We start from the raw sequence: 19509 nt of genomic DNA on the forward strand, positions 1-19509 counted from the left end.
AAACAGGATTTCTGGGCCATATATTCCCTGATTTTGCAAATTTTCCACATCTGAGAGATATATCTCGGTCGAAATCAGTTCAATTGCCTGAGAGCATTAGGAGTCTTTCCCAGCTAGAGATTTTGTCTCTTCAATTAAATCATCTTTCCCATTTTTCTGAACTTTGTCACTGTGTCTTTTATGTCTCTCCTGGTGTTAAAGGATTCCACTTTTTGCATATACTTAGTGTTATTACTCATTAAATCTATTCTCTGTATGCGAGGAAATAAATGATAGAGGACACAAGTCGACAAATCAAATATCTTATCCTGTCCAGACTGCAATTAAGCTATTGTCCATGTCTATAAGCTATTGTCCATGTCTATCAACATTTTGGTGAAGAATATACATAGTACAAGCTCAGTTAAAGAATTCTTCCAAAATGGATCGCTACAAAAGAAGGAAAAATAGTGAAAGATTCTTTCTATCCTCCAATTCAACTTCTAATCCAAGTTAGAATACATCCATTGATCTTTTATTTTATTTTTTATTTCATAATGGTAACATGTATATTAATAAATAAAACAACACTAGGTCAGTGCCAAGCCATATTTATAAGGAAAACAAAAACCAGCTATGTCAACCTAAGATTACAGTGCACCTATCAGGTCTACTAAAGATTTTGCCTCCTCTACACAGCTTTCTTTACACGAGAAATGAAACAAAAGTAAGCACTTCATCTTGATGTTCTGCAAAGAATTGTTTCTGTCTTCAAAAGTTCTTAAATTTCTCTCCTTCCAGAATACATCCATTGATCGCAAGTGAGACATGTTTTTAAGAACATAATATTTTCACTATTTAATGGAAACTTTGAACAAGAATTGTTGATTCATTCAATCTTATACTCATAAAAAGAGAAACACAAAAGAGTAAGAAGAGCAAAAGTTGGAGATAGCTAGTGAAAGATTGAATGCAGGGATATACCAGACAAAATTTCTTTATAACACAATATCAACGTGTGTACAAAAGTGATGCGGAAGGTGATGATGCTGCGGAAGCTGCTGTGTTATTTGAAGAATCAGTGTAGTCTCTGTTCACTGAATACTGTATTTCAGTAATCCGAGATCCATTGGTGTCATATGGTGATGAAAATGAAGCACTTGATAAATGTTGTGATGGACTGCAATATGTTGGAACAGGCATGTTTGGAGGGAGGGTGGGCAATGGAGCTTCAAAATTAAGGACATGAATTGCTTGCCTGATAGAAGGCCTACAATTGCTATCTGGATGAGCACACCATAAACCAACAATTAACAAGTGCTTCATCTCCATTTCATTGAACTCTAATGAGAGTTTAGGATCAGCTGCTTCGTTAAGATTTCCCATCCCATAAAGACTCCAAACCCAATCAACAATGTTTACTTGATGATCTGATTCAGCTTTACGGTCAATAGGTTTTCTTCCACAAGCTATTTCTAACGCGACAATACCAAAGCTATAGACATCTGTTTCCTTGCTAGCTTTCCCAGTGGTGGCACATTCGGGGGCCATGTAGCCCATAGTACCTGCCAAAACTGTTGTCTGGGATCCCTTTTCATGGTCAACTAGTCTAGCTAAACCAAAATCCCCAAGTTTGGCATTGAAATTGGAATCCAACATAATATTGCTTGCCTTTATGTCCCTATGCACCACACATTGCTCCCATTCTTCATGTAGATATAGCAGCGCCGAGGCCAAGCCTTGAGCAATCTTGTATCTTATTGGCCATGTCAAATGGCTTTTTCCCTTGAAAAGATGGAAATCTAGGCTTCCATTAGACATAAACTCATAGACAAGTAGAAGTTCTCTTTTCTCATGGCACCAGCCAATGAGTTGCACCAAATGTCTATGTCTTAACCGGCTAATGATCCTCACTTCAGAAGCGAACTCTTTTATTCCTTGTCTTGACCCCCTTGAAATCCTTTTAACAGCAACATAGGAATTGGATTCCCTGAGATGTCCTTTATAAACACCCCCGAACCCACCCTCCCCAAGCTTCCCTTCCCCCGCAAAGTTATTTGTACATCTAGCCAACTCACTGTAGAGGAACTTCTTTGGTCCTGTACTTCTTTCAAATTCATCAGCCATGGAACCATCAAAGCTATCATCATCATCTTCATCTTCTCTCAACTTCCTCTTTCTCCAAAATACAAACAACACCAAAACAGATACTGCAACCAAAACACAACCACCAGAAACCAATCCAATCACAAGTCCTAACTTACTTTTGCTTGGAGTCTCCTCTGGCTTTGGGATTGGTAAGGCTACCCCTGGATCTGTTATGTTGTCATTAATTTCTAAAGAAGAAGTAAAATTCCAAGAGGAGATGCTTTGTAATGCAAAGAGGCCTCCTGTTGCACCTGTGAAGCCAAAAGTGGCCCATTCTGGCAAGTATTCTCTCAGATCAAGATTGTGAGATAGGCTTTGCTGGACAGTGACAGTGGTATTTCCTTGGAGTTTGAAACCAGTGAAGACAACACTAAGATTTTTCGAGGTTGAGTTATAGCTAATCCAGGCATCTGTTCTCTTACCATTTGTAATGCTACTAAACCAGGTCAAATTAACAACAGATTGCATAGAGTTGATATCAACACCTACATGATCACCTTGTGGATCATACCAGTTCTTAAAGGTGTCAAACTCCACAGCAACAAAATGATTATTCGATGTATTAAGTTGCTGAGTATCAATTGTAAGGCCAAGGCTGCCACCTATGGTTGTGTTCTCAGGAATTCTTGATCCTGCAGGCGCGAGGAAGAAGGCAAGACCATCACCATAAGCTGTTCTGCCCTGTGAATTGATGCTAAAGGAGAAGTGAGTAGTGAAATCTGTGAGATTTCCAGAGGCCTTGTCCCAAAGATGCAGCGATTTGAAATATGTGGCTCGACCTATGCTGACGTCTGAACCACGATCAAGTTGGTTTTTGGTGAGTTGAATCACACCATTTGCTGAATAAGCATCTTTCTCATATGTTATATTCTGATCATTGGGATTAAAACTATCAAAATTGAAGGATAATGAAGTAACAAGTGGGATTATGATGAGAAGAAAAACAAGGTAGTATTTGAGAGCAGATAAAGAGGCAAAACCAACCATAGTTGGATGATATCTTTATCAGATCAATGTTAGACAACTGAAAATAATCATATCGATATGCCTATTGCAGATTGCTGACATTTTCTCATCTTTTCAAGCGCAGAGAAATGACTTGGTCAAGTTTTACATACATATAATAATTATTGAAATATTTTCATGCCCAACAGCTCATAAGAAAGTTGGGAGTATTAAATTTTTATACACGGGATAGTTGAAAAAGTCCTTATAGTTGACTGCACTTGCTTCTTAGAGAAAGTTCTTAAATTTAAAGTACTACTACCATTCAATATCTTGAAAAGAAAATTAAGACAAGGTTGCAAAATACGTAGAACTAAGAAAATGTTTGTAACTTAACTAGATAAAAGAGATTGAAATTGTCCGTCCTGAAGGCACAGTCAAAAGTATAAGTAGTTGGACCGTTGGCATAAAGACTTCCATTTTGTAGGATTTTTACATTGTTTCTAACTGCTCATTCCAAAAAAAAAAATGTTTTTAAATTGGTCATGGATAACTCTCTTAACTTAATGTTAGATCCTTTTGGTAAAGGAGGAATACCCTCATTTAATTATGCTATTAGCTTTAGTTTAGTCTATTTCGGGATAGTTATTTGTATAGGATTTTCAAATGATCAACTCTTCAATTGTAAAGGAGTGAAGCTGTTCACCCCACATCGAAGCTTTAAGGGATCGTTTGGTTATCAGGATGTGATAGACAAGAATATCTGGGATATAAGATAGATAATCTCACCATTTACTAAATACGAGATAAAATAATTTTATATTTTATTCCAAGATTGTTCCCTTATTCCACCACCAAACAACCCATAAGAAGTTAGGATTTATGTCCCCTAATAAATAAATTTTTCTTAATGTTTTTTTTTTAAAAAAATATTCCGAAATCTTTCCACTAGCACTATAAATCCTGCTATATTCGTTAGGCAAGAGGAATAAAAATACCTTTTTTTCTATATTAGGATCCTCATCATCTCCATAATTTTCTGCACGGAAATGGTCTTTTCAGAAAGCACTATTGAAGTGTACGGCCCTAATGGTGCCAAATACTTGCAGATTTTGATAGCATCGGAAACCAAATCAGGATCATACTAATACAGGATCATTAAATTATCTTTACTGGTTGTCTTAGTGTCAAGATTACAAATCTCACATTTTATGAAGGCTAACAAGTTATATGTAGATATCATTTGAGTGACCTAAATCCTAATAGAGTAAAAAAAATTATTTACAGTAACGGTGTATATAATTTAAAACTCAAAACAAATTAGATGCTGAAATAAATTAAATGATGAAAACGTGCCAGCTTCTTCATTGGTTATATGCATTTCAACTTAAGTTTTGGGGAGAAAAAAAGAGAAACACAAAGCTTTTCTTTTTAGTCTTGTATGTATCTAAGTTTCTTTTTTTTCTTTTTTTTTTTTTTTTGAAGAGGGAGATGGAAAAAGGGACCTAGACAATGAATGGGAAAATAGATCTTCGTGGCATTTTACAATATTAAAATTAAGAAAGTGTCTATTTTAAACTTTTTATGTGTAAAAATAAATTTTTTAAGTGTTGAAAAATAAATGGGGTTATAAAATTAAAATCACTTTACCCACAACCAAAAAAAAGTTAAAATGTGAGAAAGGAAAGATTAAGGTACCTTTTACTCCAACAAGTAAAAGGTGAAGTCATAAAAAGAACCCTAAAGTAGCAAACACCTAGGCCAAATCACCACCAATTACTTGACATTTGTCAGTCATCTATACGATTAGACAATGACCTAAGAGTGCTAAATTACACTCCAATCAAAAAATAGTTCTGAATCTCCGAGGTATCATTTAACGCCCACTTGCAACTACTTTAGCATTTAGGAGATCAAGATTAATTAGTAATGTAATAAGATACGGTGAAGATCAAGATTAATTAGTAATGTCAAAAGATATGGTGAATAATTAACGTATAATACTAGAATCGTTATCAATTTTTATTTTATTTTAATACTTTCAATTGTAAATACTCATATATAAGTATTGTCAAAACCTGATTATATTTAACTCAGAGAACTCCTAGTCTCTCCTTACACCATATTTCTCCCTTAGTTTCTGACAAATTAGTAAGCTCATTGTTTAGTCTTAATTAGATCTTTTGTTTCTTTTGTATCCTTACTTTTCCTTTGCCAATTCATATAAATGCTGATTTATTTTCTTTTAGTGGATCTATATATATATATATATATATATATATATATCGCTAAGGCCCCAACTTAGTCAATTACTCAAGCTACCGATGATTTATACTAATTTTTGGATATTTGAAATTAAGCTTTCTGATTTATTGTTTCAAATTAAAGCTTTGGGCTAATATATGTTAATTCTTTGATTTAACAGAGAAGAGGAGAAACCCTAGATATATTGATAACAAAGAGATCAATGGGGAGAGGAAAGATTGCGATTCGAAGGATCGATAACATAACAAGCAGGCAAGTCACTTTCTCAAAGAGAAGAAATGGACTGCTCAAAAAAGCTAAGGAACTTTCAATACTTTGTGATGCTGAAGTTGGACTTATCATTTTCTCCAGTACAGCCAAGCTCTATGATTTTGCAAGCACAAGGTTAGATAGACTTTCCTGTAATTTAATTTCTGGATTGGAGAAAGTTTATGCCTTGAATTTCCTTCTAATTTTCTAGGTCATTTTCTGAAAACAAGTCACTACTGTTTTTTTTCTCAAACTTGCTTTATTTTTTTCTTTGAGCCGAGGATCTGTCGGAAACAGTCACTCTATCTCACACAAGGTAGCGGTAAGGTTTGCTTACGCACTACTCTCCCTAGACTGCACTTGTCAGATTATACTGACTATGTAGTTGTTGTATTTTTGAAAAGAGTATTAATCCTTATCTTTTGCATAATATATAGTACCAGTTATGTTTGTTAAAAAGAGAAAAAGGAAAATTAAACGAGAAGCAGTCTAGGGAAATGGTTAGGTTAATTCTTCTCCTTTTTTTAAATTTTTCATTTTAGGGTTCAAGTAAAACTGATAGATTTTCGAAGTTTTCCTAGCTTACATTGTTTGGTAATCATAACATTATTCATAAGATGCTTTACCGTTTTTATTTGGATTAAAACATTAATTAGATCACCTAAAACAAGCCTAGGGCAAATTCCAAAGAAATTGTTACTGATGAGTGTGGTGTGTCTAGATAATTAAGTCAAAAGTTCTCTTAAAGGATTTAATTGAAAGCGAAAAAAATGGAGATTTGGACAAGTAGAATGAAGTTGGGCATAGGCATAATTTTGAACAAGTTATGCCCAAATTGAAGTTATATATATATATATATATATATATATATATATATATATATATATATATATATGTTGCTTGAATGATATCTACAAAACTTTTAAAAACGGGGACAAAATTTAAACATTGGCACTCAAAGTATCAAATTTGTGTAAAATTTTGAACCAGGTTATTATGACTGAGTTGTTTTATCTGTTATAGGATTAAACCTAGTAATCCTATGATCAGTTTGAATGTGAAATCGTTAGTGAAGTTTATGTGTCTGCATGCATGATACATATATTTATATTCTACTCCATATATCCAAAGCTTTAATATTATTACTCTCTTTTCTAGCTTATAAGATTAATATAGATAAAACATGCACGTCAAACACAAATACATGCCCCATTAAACAACATTGGGAGACAAATATATATAAGAGAGAATTTAGAGTTTGGTACTGTTATGGATTTTAGAAAAAATATGCAAGCAGCAAGAAGGTTGAAAATATGATTTAAAAAACTTATCTAAAATTTTATTAATCATAGGGCCTTAAATAGCCAAATAAATAAAGTAGTAGATCCCTCCTACAACTAAATCACTAAACTCTTACTATAATTAAAATTCTGAATCTTCTAGCAGACTCCTCCTAAAACTAAACAACTAATTATTCTAGAAAACAGTAGCAGTAAGAGATGCAAAATCCAACACTCTCCTCCTTGCTTCTGTTGCTGCAGTCTAAAGAAGGTCATCCTCAATTACTTCTTTTGCTATTACTGCTTATGCATGAGCATCTTTGAACTTGCACACTTTTGTAACATGACCTTTTTGTTTGCAATTTCCACATAATTTTTCTAAGTGTGTTTTCTTTTTGCAATATTTGCAATAAGAATAATCGACTTTTTCTTTTGGTATTTCGCATAAAAAATACCCTCAGTAATTTTGTCTTGTGTGAAGGCCCTTCTTTACTCTTGTGCTTGAAGAGCACTTATTAATTCTGCAACAGAGATGGTAGAGAGATCTTTAGACTCTTCGAGAGAGGAAATTTTGGATTCAAATCTCTCGGGAATTGTCACAAGAATTTTTTTAACTATCCTGTCATTTTTAAAATCCTCGCCAAGTAACCCGATTTTATTGACAATTAAAGAAATTCGGTCAGAATAATTAGCGATGGTCTCATCATCTTGCATTCTAAGAGATTCAAAATCTCTTTTCAAATTTAAAATCTGATTTTGTCTTCCTCGTTCACTTCCTTAATACTCTTGTTTGAGTGTTTCCCAAGCTTCTTTTGTTGTCTCGCATGCAATGATTTTAGAGAAGATTGAATTTACAACTGAATTTTGAATTATAGTTTTGGCTTTATATTTTTTGGTTTTCTCATCTGAATGAGCTTTGATCTGGGCAAGGGTAGGATTTGCAGGAATTGGTTGTATAAGTTTGTCTTCCGTTGCAACTTCTCATAGATCATAAGCTTCAAGATAAGATTTCATCTTCACTGACCAAATCTGATAGTTTTTACCAGTGAAAGTTCGTGGGGTATTCAAAGAGAGACCGTTGCTTGCCATTGTTAAAAATTTGGTTAAAAATCGGTATGGGTAAAAATGCGTATGGTTTAAAAGTGGTTGAAATTGGTTGTTTTTCAGCGAATTCAGAGATCCGTCAAGATCAATGGAGGCTTTGATACCACTGTTATGGATTTTAGAAAAAATATGCAAGCAGCAAGAAGGTTGAAAATAGGATTGAAAAACTGTCTCTAAAATTTTATTAATCATAGGGCCTAAAATAGCCAAATAAATAAAGTAGTAGACTCCTCCTACAACTAAATTACTAAACTCTTACTATAATTAAAATTCTGAATCTTCTACCAGACTCCTCCTAAAACTAAATAACTAATTATTCTAGAAAACAGTAGCAGTAACAGATGCAAAATCCAACAGGTACTATATATTAGAGTTAATTACACAAAAATCTCAAAGTAAAATCATTGAAATTATTTTTCTAACTGTAAAATCACTCAACTTTCACTTAATTTCCTAAAAAATCATTCTTGACAAAATCCTATTTCCAGACGTTTTATAAAATATATGTACTATATTATTTTAAACTAAAAATGCTCTATAACCCAAGTAAATTACCCTTACCCAAAACCCTACCCATGATCACATTATCGTGAAGTTTAATTATAATTGCATTTGCAAATATATAGTATGTGACAGTGCTGTAATTTTTCTATTATCAGCATGAGATCTGTAATAGAGAGATACAACAAAGTGATGGAGGAAGATCATAACCTCATGAATCCTATGTCAGAAGTCAAGGTATATAGCTCTTCATCAAACAGAAATTTTATTCCACATATTTCTTTTTGTTTCTCTTTTAAGTTTATATTTGTTAAAGGGCGCGAAAGTGGCTATTTGTCCAAATCAACCATGGTTAGACTTGCAATGAGCAAAACCATGGACCTCACCTCCTAAGTCCTAAAGACTTTAACCAATCTTTTAAGGCAAAAGACGTATGCATTGAATTTCTAATCAACGAATCAGTTTAATTACGGGCCACGAAAAGATTTAAGAAATAATACGGGGAAGTTACTTTACCAACCAATTTTAGCCTATATTCTTTTCTCTTACCTAAATTAGCCTATTTTATATTATTTTAAACTTCTTTTCACCTATTAACAAGTATTAAGAAGATCTGTATTAAAAACTTATTTTAGGGTGATATTCATGTTTATCATCACTGATTTAAACATTTGGTGGGTGAATTTAAAGCGAAAATTTAAAAACTCCATTGTTGGAGTTTTTAAAAGCTTGAAAACTCGTGGATGGGGTTTGTGATTTTTGGAATTTTAGTTGACAAATTGATGACTGAGGTTCAGTGGAGGATGTCATTTTGAAGTTTTGGCTAAAATTTGAAGGTAATTGGTGATGATAGTTATATGGTGATGCTTTTCATGAGTTGAAGTTCGTAATAGACGAAAGTCAATTTTTTTTTAATGTTATATACCGACTATATAAACATTGTTGCAAATAATGGGCTATGTGGCACAATGTAGTGTGTTGGGCTGTAATTTTTTGCAAATCCCTCAAAAAATAATCAGTTTAATTCGGGGAAAAGTTAATTTAATTAGTATTTTGGGACGAGTTTAAGTTTAGTACACTAAACGGTAAAAAGATTTGTACTATATTAAGGGCCCAAACAAGATAATTAGAAGTTGTCGATAATAAGTGAGATTGATAATCTAGAAAATAAATCATATACTATAATTTAGTACTCCTCAATAATGTGAAATTACTTTCTATATTTGTATGTATATAAGTTAAATTCTTTTAGGAAGAGAGTTTAACTTTTGTATACGAATCGTGTGAAAAAACTATTACCTAAAGAATACTCAACTACAAGTAATTATTGTCATATATATATATATATATATATATATATATATATATATATATATATATATATATTACATGAGATTAGAAAGCTGAAAACTTAAAACAAATGTATTCCTATCGCAGTTCTAAAGGTCCAAACCCTCCAAGTAGTAAAGAAGAGTCCAAATAGGGCCAAAACCGAATTCAGAGGTGATCCTCCCTTGATAATTTTGCAAAGAATATCCAATATCCATTTGAAGTCGGAATCATTCAACTGAAATAGATGCTGCCTTTGGAACATTTCTAAAACCAGCACTAGGAGATGACATTCCATGTTCACAAAACTTCTGGATTGCAAAAATACCAATTACGTCAGTCATCCAGGTAATTAGGACTTAAAAATAGCCTATCAATTCTGAAAGTTCATTGATAAAAACTTAGGGTCCACCAAACTGTATAGAGAATCGGTTTCTCTGTCAATTCCTACAAAACACACAAAAAATTAAATGATACAACAGAGTTTTACGATTAAAAATCACGACCTACACTCGTAGTATTTCAACTTCACTAACTGATCAACTTTAGATTATAACATATTGTAACCTAGGAATTAAACTCTTAATCCCTTACTCACTTGTAATAACTCTATTACAAACCTCTTGTAATAACTCGATTACAAATCTCACAACTCGACTAACTCTAGTCAAGATACAAACACAAGGTTTATGGTTTTACAAAAGATTTTCTATATAATGCTTCTACCTCAGCTAAGTAGGAATTACAAGTAAAACAATTTAACAAAGATACAACATAACCAATGACATATAATAACTCAATGCAGGAAACTGGTCCTTCGTTATGATGTGTTCTCTGTTCTTGAAGCCCTGAAAGTCGTTGGCAACACACTTGAGAGAAAGCTTGATTAATTCTGAATGTGCAAGTGCGTGTTTTCTTCACTGCTTCATGTTAATAATATCCAAGTGATGTCACTTGGATGATGCAAGCAATATTCGGTACAAGGCATTCCCCATAAAGTGATTGTTGCATTGTTCACACTGTTGCGTGTGTGCAGAGGAACAGTTGCAGCGGCTTTACAGCTGTGAGCAGTTGACTGGTACAGTCAGCTAGGGAACTTATGTTCATTTGTTCCCTCTATCGTCTCTTTGACTCTGATTATTGGAACTTGTGCCCGACTTGAGAATTGTTGTTCTTGAGCACTTTGAGGATGTGTAACAGATTTCCTATCTGGTTCTTATCATTAAGTTTGTTAGAGCATCAAAACATAACATGGCACATAACCTATCATTCATGATATCCAAAGGAGAGAACTATCACATGAATCCAGAACAATCCTCGCTCCTCAACCAAGTACGCTTACATGGCTGGTCTGCGCCTTGTTTATGCATGGCCTAAGCATTGTCGTTGACATATGAAATAGTACCATCTGCTTTGCCTTAGTATCAACTTTTCTCTCATTCACCTGCTTGTCACTCCTCTCGATCCTACATTATTTATGTTACTACATCTCATCGTAGGATCAAATGCCAAATCATGATTCAACTGTTTGATCTATTGAACTCTCGATCGGATAATTGTGAAGAATCACCTAGTGAAGTAGGACATCCTCTTTGAGCGAGATAAGGAGCAGCTGCAAACAAAAGACACCAATCAGGATATACCAAGTTGGTAAATCGATTCTAGCTATTCTCCTATGCAGCCAACAGCTAACTGGCCATATTTTCAGACTTTGTAGGAAATCTTAGGAGCAAGAAAAACAGATATATTCTGGAGCGGTCTGGTACCAAATCAAGCCAATGAAAATAAGAAAATGAAAGGAAAGACAGATAATGAATAATAATAGATCATAAATGATATGTCACTACCTGATCAATGCAAATGCTTATGACCAGTTTAGGCGTGAGAGTCTCAAGGTAACAGATATCAACTTTCCTAACTTGCTTATCTAATAAACTCTAGAAATACCTTAATGAAACTACTACTACTACTACTTAGGGTACTAATGTTCATTTACCAAAAGTTATCCAACTATGCAGCACGTAGAACAACAACAACAATAACAAAAAACCCAGTGTAATCCCACAAGTGGCGAGGGTAGTGTGTACGCATAACTTACCCCTACCTTGTGAAGGCAGAGAGAATGTTTTCGATATACTACGTTGCACGTAGAACTTGCTCTATTTGCTTTGTGGATAAATGCCATCCTTTAGTTGTTCAGACTAGCAATTGCTAAAGCAGATATCAGGAAAGCAATGAAAAGGTAATTATGTATGAAATCTTGCCTGAAGTAATATTCTATTTGTCGCTTGTGATCTAATTGTTTAACAAGATCTCATGAAAGGAATGGAAACCGGCTAGAGTCTCCAAGCTATTTGAAATGACTGTCTCAAAAAGATTTGGGAAGCAGCGTTCGATCTGAAAATGGGAGCTTCCTCCGCTGACTTCTCTTAGGATTTGATCTATTCTAAAATTCAAGTAGAAATAGGGAAACATTACCTTAAGAATTGCAACATCGATCTAAGCTATTGTGTGTTAGGTAAAAGAGCTACCTACCATAGTTCTGAATAAATATTCTAAATAATTTACCACAGCCCACAATAACTATGTTGATCTCTTCCCAAAATCTAAACCTATATTGGCCTCCATGTTCCAAGACTGACTTACAGCAATCTTTAGACTAAATTGTAAACAGCCTTGATCTTTCCAGTTCCCATTACACTTTCACTCTCCATACTTTTACTTGATCGTTCCAGGTGTTTTTTTCTTGTTTCATCTGCATACATTTAGCTGGTTTCAACATCCTTCTTCCAAACCTCCATGGAAATTAGTAAGTACAAAAGTTCTTTTTAAGTCTCAGAACCCAGTGGTCACTGCTTCAACAGCTTAACTTATCACATATTTGCTTCTGGACATCTTTTCTAAGGGACAGTTAAAGATTCAGGCTTAGTGCAGCATAAATCGTATCAATTAGTTCAATACTGTTCAGAACGAGATAAACCACAGAAATACCATCCAAAATCAGATAAGTTTTGGAAAATAGTCGGAATCTTTAGCCAGGAAAAGAATGCTGAAGCAAACTGATAGAGAATGAAGTTGGAGTTTCCAACTGATAAAATCAAATCCATACGACTAATGACTATTAGTCTCGTGTTCCAAGTTAAAATATTCTGATCATATTACTGAAAGAACCAAGTACAAGAGTCCCTTTTACAAGTCCAATTCACAACTTGTCTTGAGACAAAAATTTTGGCCCTGCAACAGTTCTTGTGACGGAAATCTCGATGTTTATTGCCAGAATGCTATGGTATGAAAAGACAGCAAGGCGCACATTAATGCCTATTTTATTTGCATTTGCAGACAAATAAAGACAACTCCCAAAGAGCCATTCTGCTTACCAGGTTGAAGTTCCTGATGAGACAAGATTTTCTATACAATACCATTAAAAGATAGATCGTATGTCTCGCAGAGAATGCTTTGACATTGCAGATTCCAGTAGAAAAGGAAATCCACAAGAGGATGGAGGACGTCTTACCCCCACCTGAATTAGTAAAGGATCTGTCATCAAAGGTAAGTAATATACATATATCTAAATTTAGAAAAAGAGGGAACATCATGAAGCAATATCCAGATGTCCCCCATATCACTTACATAGCCATTCAGCAAACGACAGAAAAAAAACCAGCTAGGTTGGGTTATGCTCAAAAGCTTAAAGATTGAAAGTTGATGATCTTGAGAAAATCCATTTTTTGACTTTGCGTTGCGCGGATGCCTTAAATCGCATTCCAACAACAACTAGCTTTTACATATCTAGCAGCTATAGTTCACACAGAAGCATAGAGGTCAAATTCATATGATATAGCCTTGATCTTCCGCGCTCAGGTGAGCATCTATCATGGTCTCTTATATGAGTGTTATCAAAGGCTCAGTTAAGGCTCTTAAGCCCTGAAGCTCAAAAAAGCTCAAGGAGGGTGCTTCGCCTCACTTAAGCTGCGCTTCAGTGTAGGGAAGGCACTAAGGCGTGCGCCTCAATGACCATGATCTATCTTGAACTGGGCAGTACTAAACAACAAACATTATCAGCAAATAAGTGTATTAGTTGCTGAGGAAATTAGGAGTGAAATTTTTTTTTTTGAATTACATATGTATTTTAATTTTTTCCTTAGTTGCGCTTTTTTTACCCCAGACCCCACTTATAGGATTATACTGGGATAGTTGTTGTTGTAGTTGTTGCGTCTTTTTTAATAAAGCCCGCACTTAAAGTCCCAATCAAACTGGAGTGCCTTTTAGAGCTTTTCGCTTTTGACAAAACTGTTTATATGAACCTATCTATCAGCAGAACCAATGGAGGCGATCAGGTCACATTTCTTTTCTTTCTACTAATCAGCCAATGAGGATAGCACTAAAGGCATCCGTTTTCTAAAGAAAAAGCAGCGAGCTAGTTCATGAAATGACTCTTGAAATTACTTAAAATATAACCTCTTAAATTCATGCAAACTGCAAAATACACCGTATAATGTCAACAAGAACCAAGGTTTGGTTTTCTAATACTTGCTTGGCCCCGGAGACCTGGTCCAAGGTTGGTGGCGAGCATGGGGGTTGGGAAACTCTTCACAAACATCCCCGGTGACATGCTAACAAGCCTGAACATTCAATGCAGTTGGGAAAAGCTCAAGCTGAGATCTCAGCCGAAAATATGAAAGTAGAAGCACATGAACAACAAGCGAAAAAAATACTTAACATGCATATCAAGATCTTAATAAACCATGTTTTAGAAACTTCTCTTTGTTCTTCCAAGACCTTAATCTTACTTAGCGGATCCATCAGAAACATTCACGACAGGAAAGGTATACTATTTGCAACCTAATGGCCTCAAGGAAAAACCACTTCTACCAATGAGCAGGGTATATTGAGATGTCAGCTTAATTCTAAGGCTTTGATTCGCATTGCTATCAGCAAGATGGTTGTTATGTCTTTCATTCAACATAATTTGTTGATATTGGAATCTGCCGTACATGCAAAGGGTGTCCTAATAGAAATTTCAGTTCTAGGAATTCAGGTTAGAAGAGATGCTTGGTCGAAACTCAAGATATCCCAAAAGTCTAAGTTGCTGAAGCACAAGGAAGATCCAAATACAAGGTAAAAAGTTAATTCTTACACCAGGTTGCACATTTCTTGCTACCTGAAATCATTGGAGCCTCATAACATATTTTGATGCGAAATTTAATTTCTAATGACTCCACAGACATCCAACATTTTCAACAATTAGAGGCCATTTGGTACATGGATTGTAAACCAGAAAAAGTTTATCTGCCCTAATGCTCCATTTGATAGCACACTATTCCAGCTAGACCAGGTAAATTGATATAGAGGGAGGGGGGTGAAGGGGGATATGAAGATTTATCCATAAGTGGAAACATGATACATTTCCTCATCCTTCCCTTCATCCCCAACCATCTCCATCTTCACTCTCCTCCCCCCTATACTACTCGTGTTATTATTCTCCCCCTCCCCCCTATACTACTCATGTTATTATTCTCCCCCTCCTCTTCCCACCCTAACATTGTCTCTACCATCCATCAAAAACCCAATTATAGTGTCTCACATTGATGATTGAGGGATTGGATAGTTGTCTCCTTATATGCTCTTGTGCAATCCTCACCTCATGAGCTAACTTTTGGGGTTAAGTTAAACTCAAGGTCCATTTTCTTCCATGGTATCAGGGCCAAACCTATCCCTATTATTGTGTTTCCCAATGTTGGGTCCCTATGTTATCCACGCTCCAGTTGTCTAGGTGTGGTCATGTTGGGGTGATATAGTCTCCTTGTAGCGGTCTCGGGAAATGCTCACCGCATGTGCTAGCTTTTAGGAATGAGTTAGGCTCAAGGTTCACTTTCTTCACAAACCCCAAACTGAACCATGGCCTCCCACAGCGCCAATTCCCCCCACTCTGACATTGTTAGTCTCCCTCAGATCCTTGCAGCAATTTTACCTATCCTGCATTTCTCTTGTCATTTTGGCTATTCTTACTTTTCTCTCCTATATTTTCCACTCCATTATGCTTTGGTTGTGGCAATAATCATAGTCTTCATTTTCATTTTTTAGTTGTTTTGTTCAATTTATCGATAGTGTTATTAACCATCATTCTGTCGCTTAAAGTTACAAGTTGTTCGAAGGGTGGGATTATCGCCTCATGATGACGTGATGTGATTCAGACAATGAAGCATAAAGTGATTCTAATGAAAATTAGACGATTATTATTATTATTGTTTTTTCTTGTAACTGAGAATCTGACGGAGTTAACTGCCCAGTAATTGTGCTCACCTGCTAAAAACTCCGGGTACTATGGGCTTGCTCCTCTATCCTACACCCACTTACGTACCAGGCGGCTTCAGTTAGTGGCAAGGTTCAAACTCCTGACGTAGGCCTAATCAAATAAAACTTTCACATACATTAGCTTTAGAAGCTTAGTTCAAAGCATCTGAATCATGATATTGAGAATCATACACATATGGTAATAACTGCTTATTACTCCTACTAGATGATGAGAATGAGAAACTGCTCCAAATATATCTATACCCCAGAAAATTAAAAAGAAAATATGTAGAGGACCTGAGATTGATCATTGAAACCACAATTTCCAACATATGCATTTATTAGCTTTCAAAATGTTCTCAAGAAAGCCCACTGCTTCTTGTGAAGTTATAACCAATGCACATGCTTTTTCCTTGAATTAATTATGGAATTGCAATAATTCACTAGGGATTATTACAGGAAAGATGAACAGAATTTGTATCTGCTTGCTTAAAGACTTTAAGACTGTCACGAATCAAGTTCTTTTATTAATTTTGTCTTATATAACTAATACAGCAGTTGTCAAGTTAAACTAGTTAAGCTAAACAACTTCCTTATGTTTATCTTTTTGCTAGTTTTGGCAAGGGGAAGCAGCAAACTTAAGGCAACAACTGCATTACTTGCAAGAACGCCACAGGTATGGTAGCTCAGTAACTTGATGTTGAGTACCTCAGAATTGCAGCCACTATTCATATATGCTTTTACGACTACGAAACTTTCCATATGAATGTATATCCACTAGAGATTCTATGAACTTCAGACCTAATTTTAAGTGAATATAAAAAAGAAAAAGAGAAGGATATCTCTTTTAATGAAGATATCTCTATCCAAGGCATTCAGCACAAATTGGATATTGGCTTCTAAGAAAATGTTGTACACATCCAGCTAGAGACTAATGCTGTTATCATAAGAAAATGAATATCCAGGCAAATCTCCTACTACTCTGCTATACCTTCTTAAGTAACCCTTTTTAATCCTGTTCAGCATTCCAGCCCAACATCCATAACTTAAACATCTTTTAAGGCACTAAGAGTTCGGATAGCAATTGATCGATTGGCACCATCCTCATCAAACTTTAATTGTGATCTTTGCCTCTCCGCACTATGTAATAATTAATGACAATACATCTGACACTTTTTTCCTCCATATCTACACATCCTTCAATTCAAAGGATGAATGTGTATATACTCAAGTGGTATTGAAGTTAAAGGTTCTTAGAACCGAACCTCAAGTGTAAGACACATGCTGAAATATTGCTCTAATGCAACATGGCATGTCACAGCAGAGAATGCATTTATTCTTTCCTTCTCTTCTGGTTTGCTCTTCCCTCGACATTAAACAAGAAGTGCTAGTACTTCCTGTCCATGAAGCTGTTGCTAAGATCGACTCAACTATTCATAAGAGTACTCATGTTTTCTATCCTCAGACCGAGGTGATTAAGGATTTAATGAATAAATTTCACCTTTTTTTAATAAGATAAGTTGTTTCACATACCCGCACCAAGAAGATGCTAAAAGATATCTACAGAAAAAAGGACTTCTCTCCCTTAACAGTGCAGTGTCTAAAGAGTCCACAAAAGTAGCTATAAGTTGAGCGAATAAAAGGATACAAATGTTAACTATCCTTATTTGATATTGACCACAGGCAGCTTTTGGGTGAAAAACTTTCTGGACTCAGCATCAAAGATCTTACAGATCTGGAAAACCAACTTGACATGAGTTTGAGAAGCATCCGAATGAAAAAGGCAAAGTCTAAACCATTTAAAATTTTGTGGTTACTGAACATTCCCTTTATCAAGTCTACACTGATCCTAAATGTAATAATTCTTCTGTGGCAGGAACAAATTTTAACTGATGAAATCAAAGAACTGAACCGGAAGGTCTTACTAGAAAACTATTCCCCGTGTCCTGTGTTTTAAGTTTCGATATAGAGATGACTTTGAACATTCCTACTGCAGGGCAATATCATTCTTCAAGAAAATATAGAACTAAATGAGAAGGTGAATCTCGTTTATCAAGAGAACATAGGATTGCAGAAAAAGGTACTAACTTCAGGAATATTGCCTCTATTTACTATACAAAATGCGCCATGGATTATAATTTCTGTTTCCCTTTTACCACAAGCATGCTTGGGCTTAATCTAAAGGAGAAAACATTGGTTTCAGGTTTATGGCACGGGAGGCAGAAATGAAGCAAATGAGACTCCTGCTACACACGCAATCAGCAATGGATATAATTTTATCAATCTCCAGCTAAGCCAGCCACAAGGACAGAGGAAGGATACATCATCAAATGCAATGAAGCTCGGGTAAATTCTCTATTGCGAATCGTTGATGAATTACTTATTAGAATCGCCATTATCCACCCCCACCCTCAAAAGGATTAAAAATAAAATGGGATACTAATCTCACTGTTACCGTTTTCAACATTGCAACAGACTACAACTGCATTACAAAGCAGATTGACAGCTTTCTATTCTATCGCAACAAGCTCAACAACTATGAGATAGTTATATGAATGACATTCTTAAACAAGATAGAAGGATGAAGTTCATCAATGGAGAGGCATCAACATCGGCTCCGCCAATATATTGAATAGCTTTATAATCTTTATGAACATGCAGAAGTTTATATATATAATGTAATGTAAGATTGAAAATAAGAACAGGATCATGGAATTTATCTCAGTTTGCTTCAGTAACACCCAACTGTTAAATGAAAAAAGTTGTATGATCAAAGCTAGTCCTTGGTATCGATGTTAGCATGATTTGCATTCAGAAACCGTTTTTTGAACCATACAGGGCAAAGCACCAAGCTCAGAAAACCTAGTAGATATTTTTCACTAGCCCATATTGAGAAACCAGCCCTCCTAATTGATTTCAAGTACAAAAACTTCAAGAACGGCTATCTATAATATGCTACCTTACAAATCATTAAGTAAAGGTTTCTACAACTACCCATCCTAAAGATTGATCAAACTTATGTCTATAACTAGGCCAATAGAAAGCACTTTGTGAAAAAAGAAAACAAAGTGTGACATGCCAATATGTAAAAAAACAAAATGGTAAATTTTATGGTAATCAGATCCTACAGTGATTGAAGGGGAGCCTGGACGTAACTGATAAAATTGTTGTCGTGTGACCAGGAGGTCACAGGTTTGAGCCGTGGAAACAGCCTCTTGCAGAAATGCAGGGCAATGCTGCGTACAATAGACAGTCTGGCCCTTCCCCGGAGCCCGCGCATAGCGGGAGCTTAGTGCACCGGGCTGTCCTTTTTTATCCTACAGTGATTAAGGATCTGCAGCAAAACTACATAAGGTTTTGACCTTGATGTCAACTTATCACATCCTAAAGATTGTCCCAAGGGTTCAGTTGTCTG

The 19509-nt window shown here is 35.3% G+C and overlaps 2 protein-coding genes across 2 annotated transcripts; one reads left to right on the forward strand and one right to left on the reverse strand.

Moving 5' to 3' along the window:
• Nucleotides 1-697: 697 nt before the first annotated feature.
• LOC107790055 (L-type lectin-domain containing receptor kinase IX.1-like) lies at nucleotides 698-3262 on the reverse strand. Its single transcript, XM_075248116.1, has one exon. It carries the CDS (start codon nucleotides 3112-3114, stop codon nucleotides 991-993), a length of 2124 nt encoding a protein of 707 aa, XP_075104217.1. The 5' UTR covers nucleotides 3115-3262; the 3' UTR covers nucleotides 698-990.
• Nucleotides 3263-5454: 2192 nt separating this feature from the next.
• Nucleotides 5455-18597, forward strand: LOC107790050 (MADS-box transcription factor 23-like). The gene is made up of 8 exons (XM_075247533.1): nucleotides 5455-5721; nucleotides 8630-8708; nucleotides 16709-16770; nucleotides 17778-17877; nucleotides 17971-18012; nucleotides 18091-18174; nucleotides 18298-18440; nucleotides 18570-18597. The coding sequence occupies exons 1-8, from the start codon at nucleotides 5540-5542 to the stop codon at nucleotides 18595-18597; spliced, it is 720 nt and encodes a 239-aa protein (XP_075103634.1). The 5' UTR covers nucleotides 5455-5539.
• The last annotated feature ends 912 nt before the right edge of the window (nucleotides 18598-19509 follow it).

The sequence above is a fragment of the Nicotiana tabacum genome, chromosome 24 (assembly GCF_000715075.1).
Source record: "Nicotiana tabacum cultivar K326 chromosome 24, ASM71507v2, whole genome shotgun sequence".
Taxonomy (NCBI): domain Eukaryota; kingdom Viridiplantae; phylum Streptophyta; class Magnoliopsida; order Solanales; family Solanaceae; genus Nicotiana; species Nicotiana tabacum.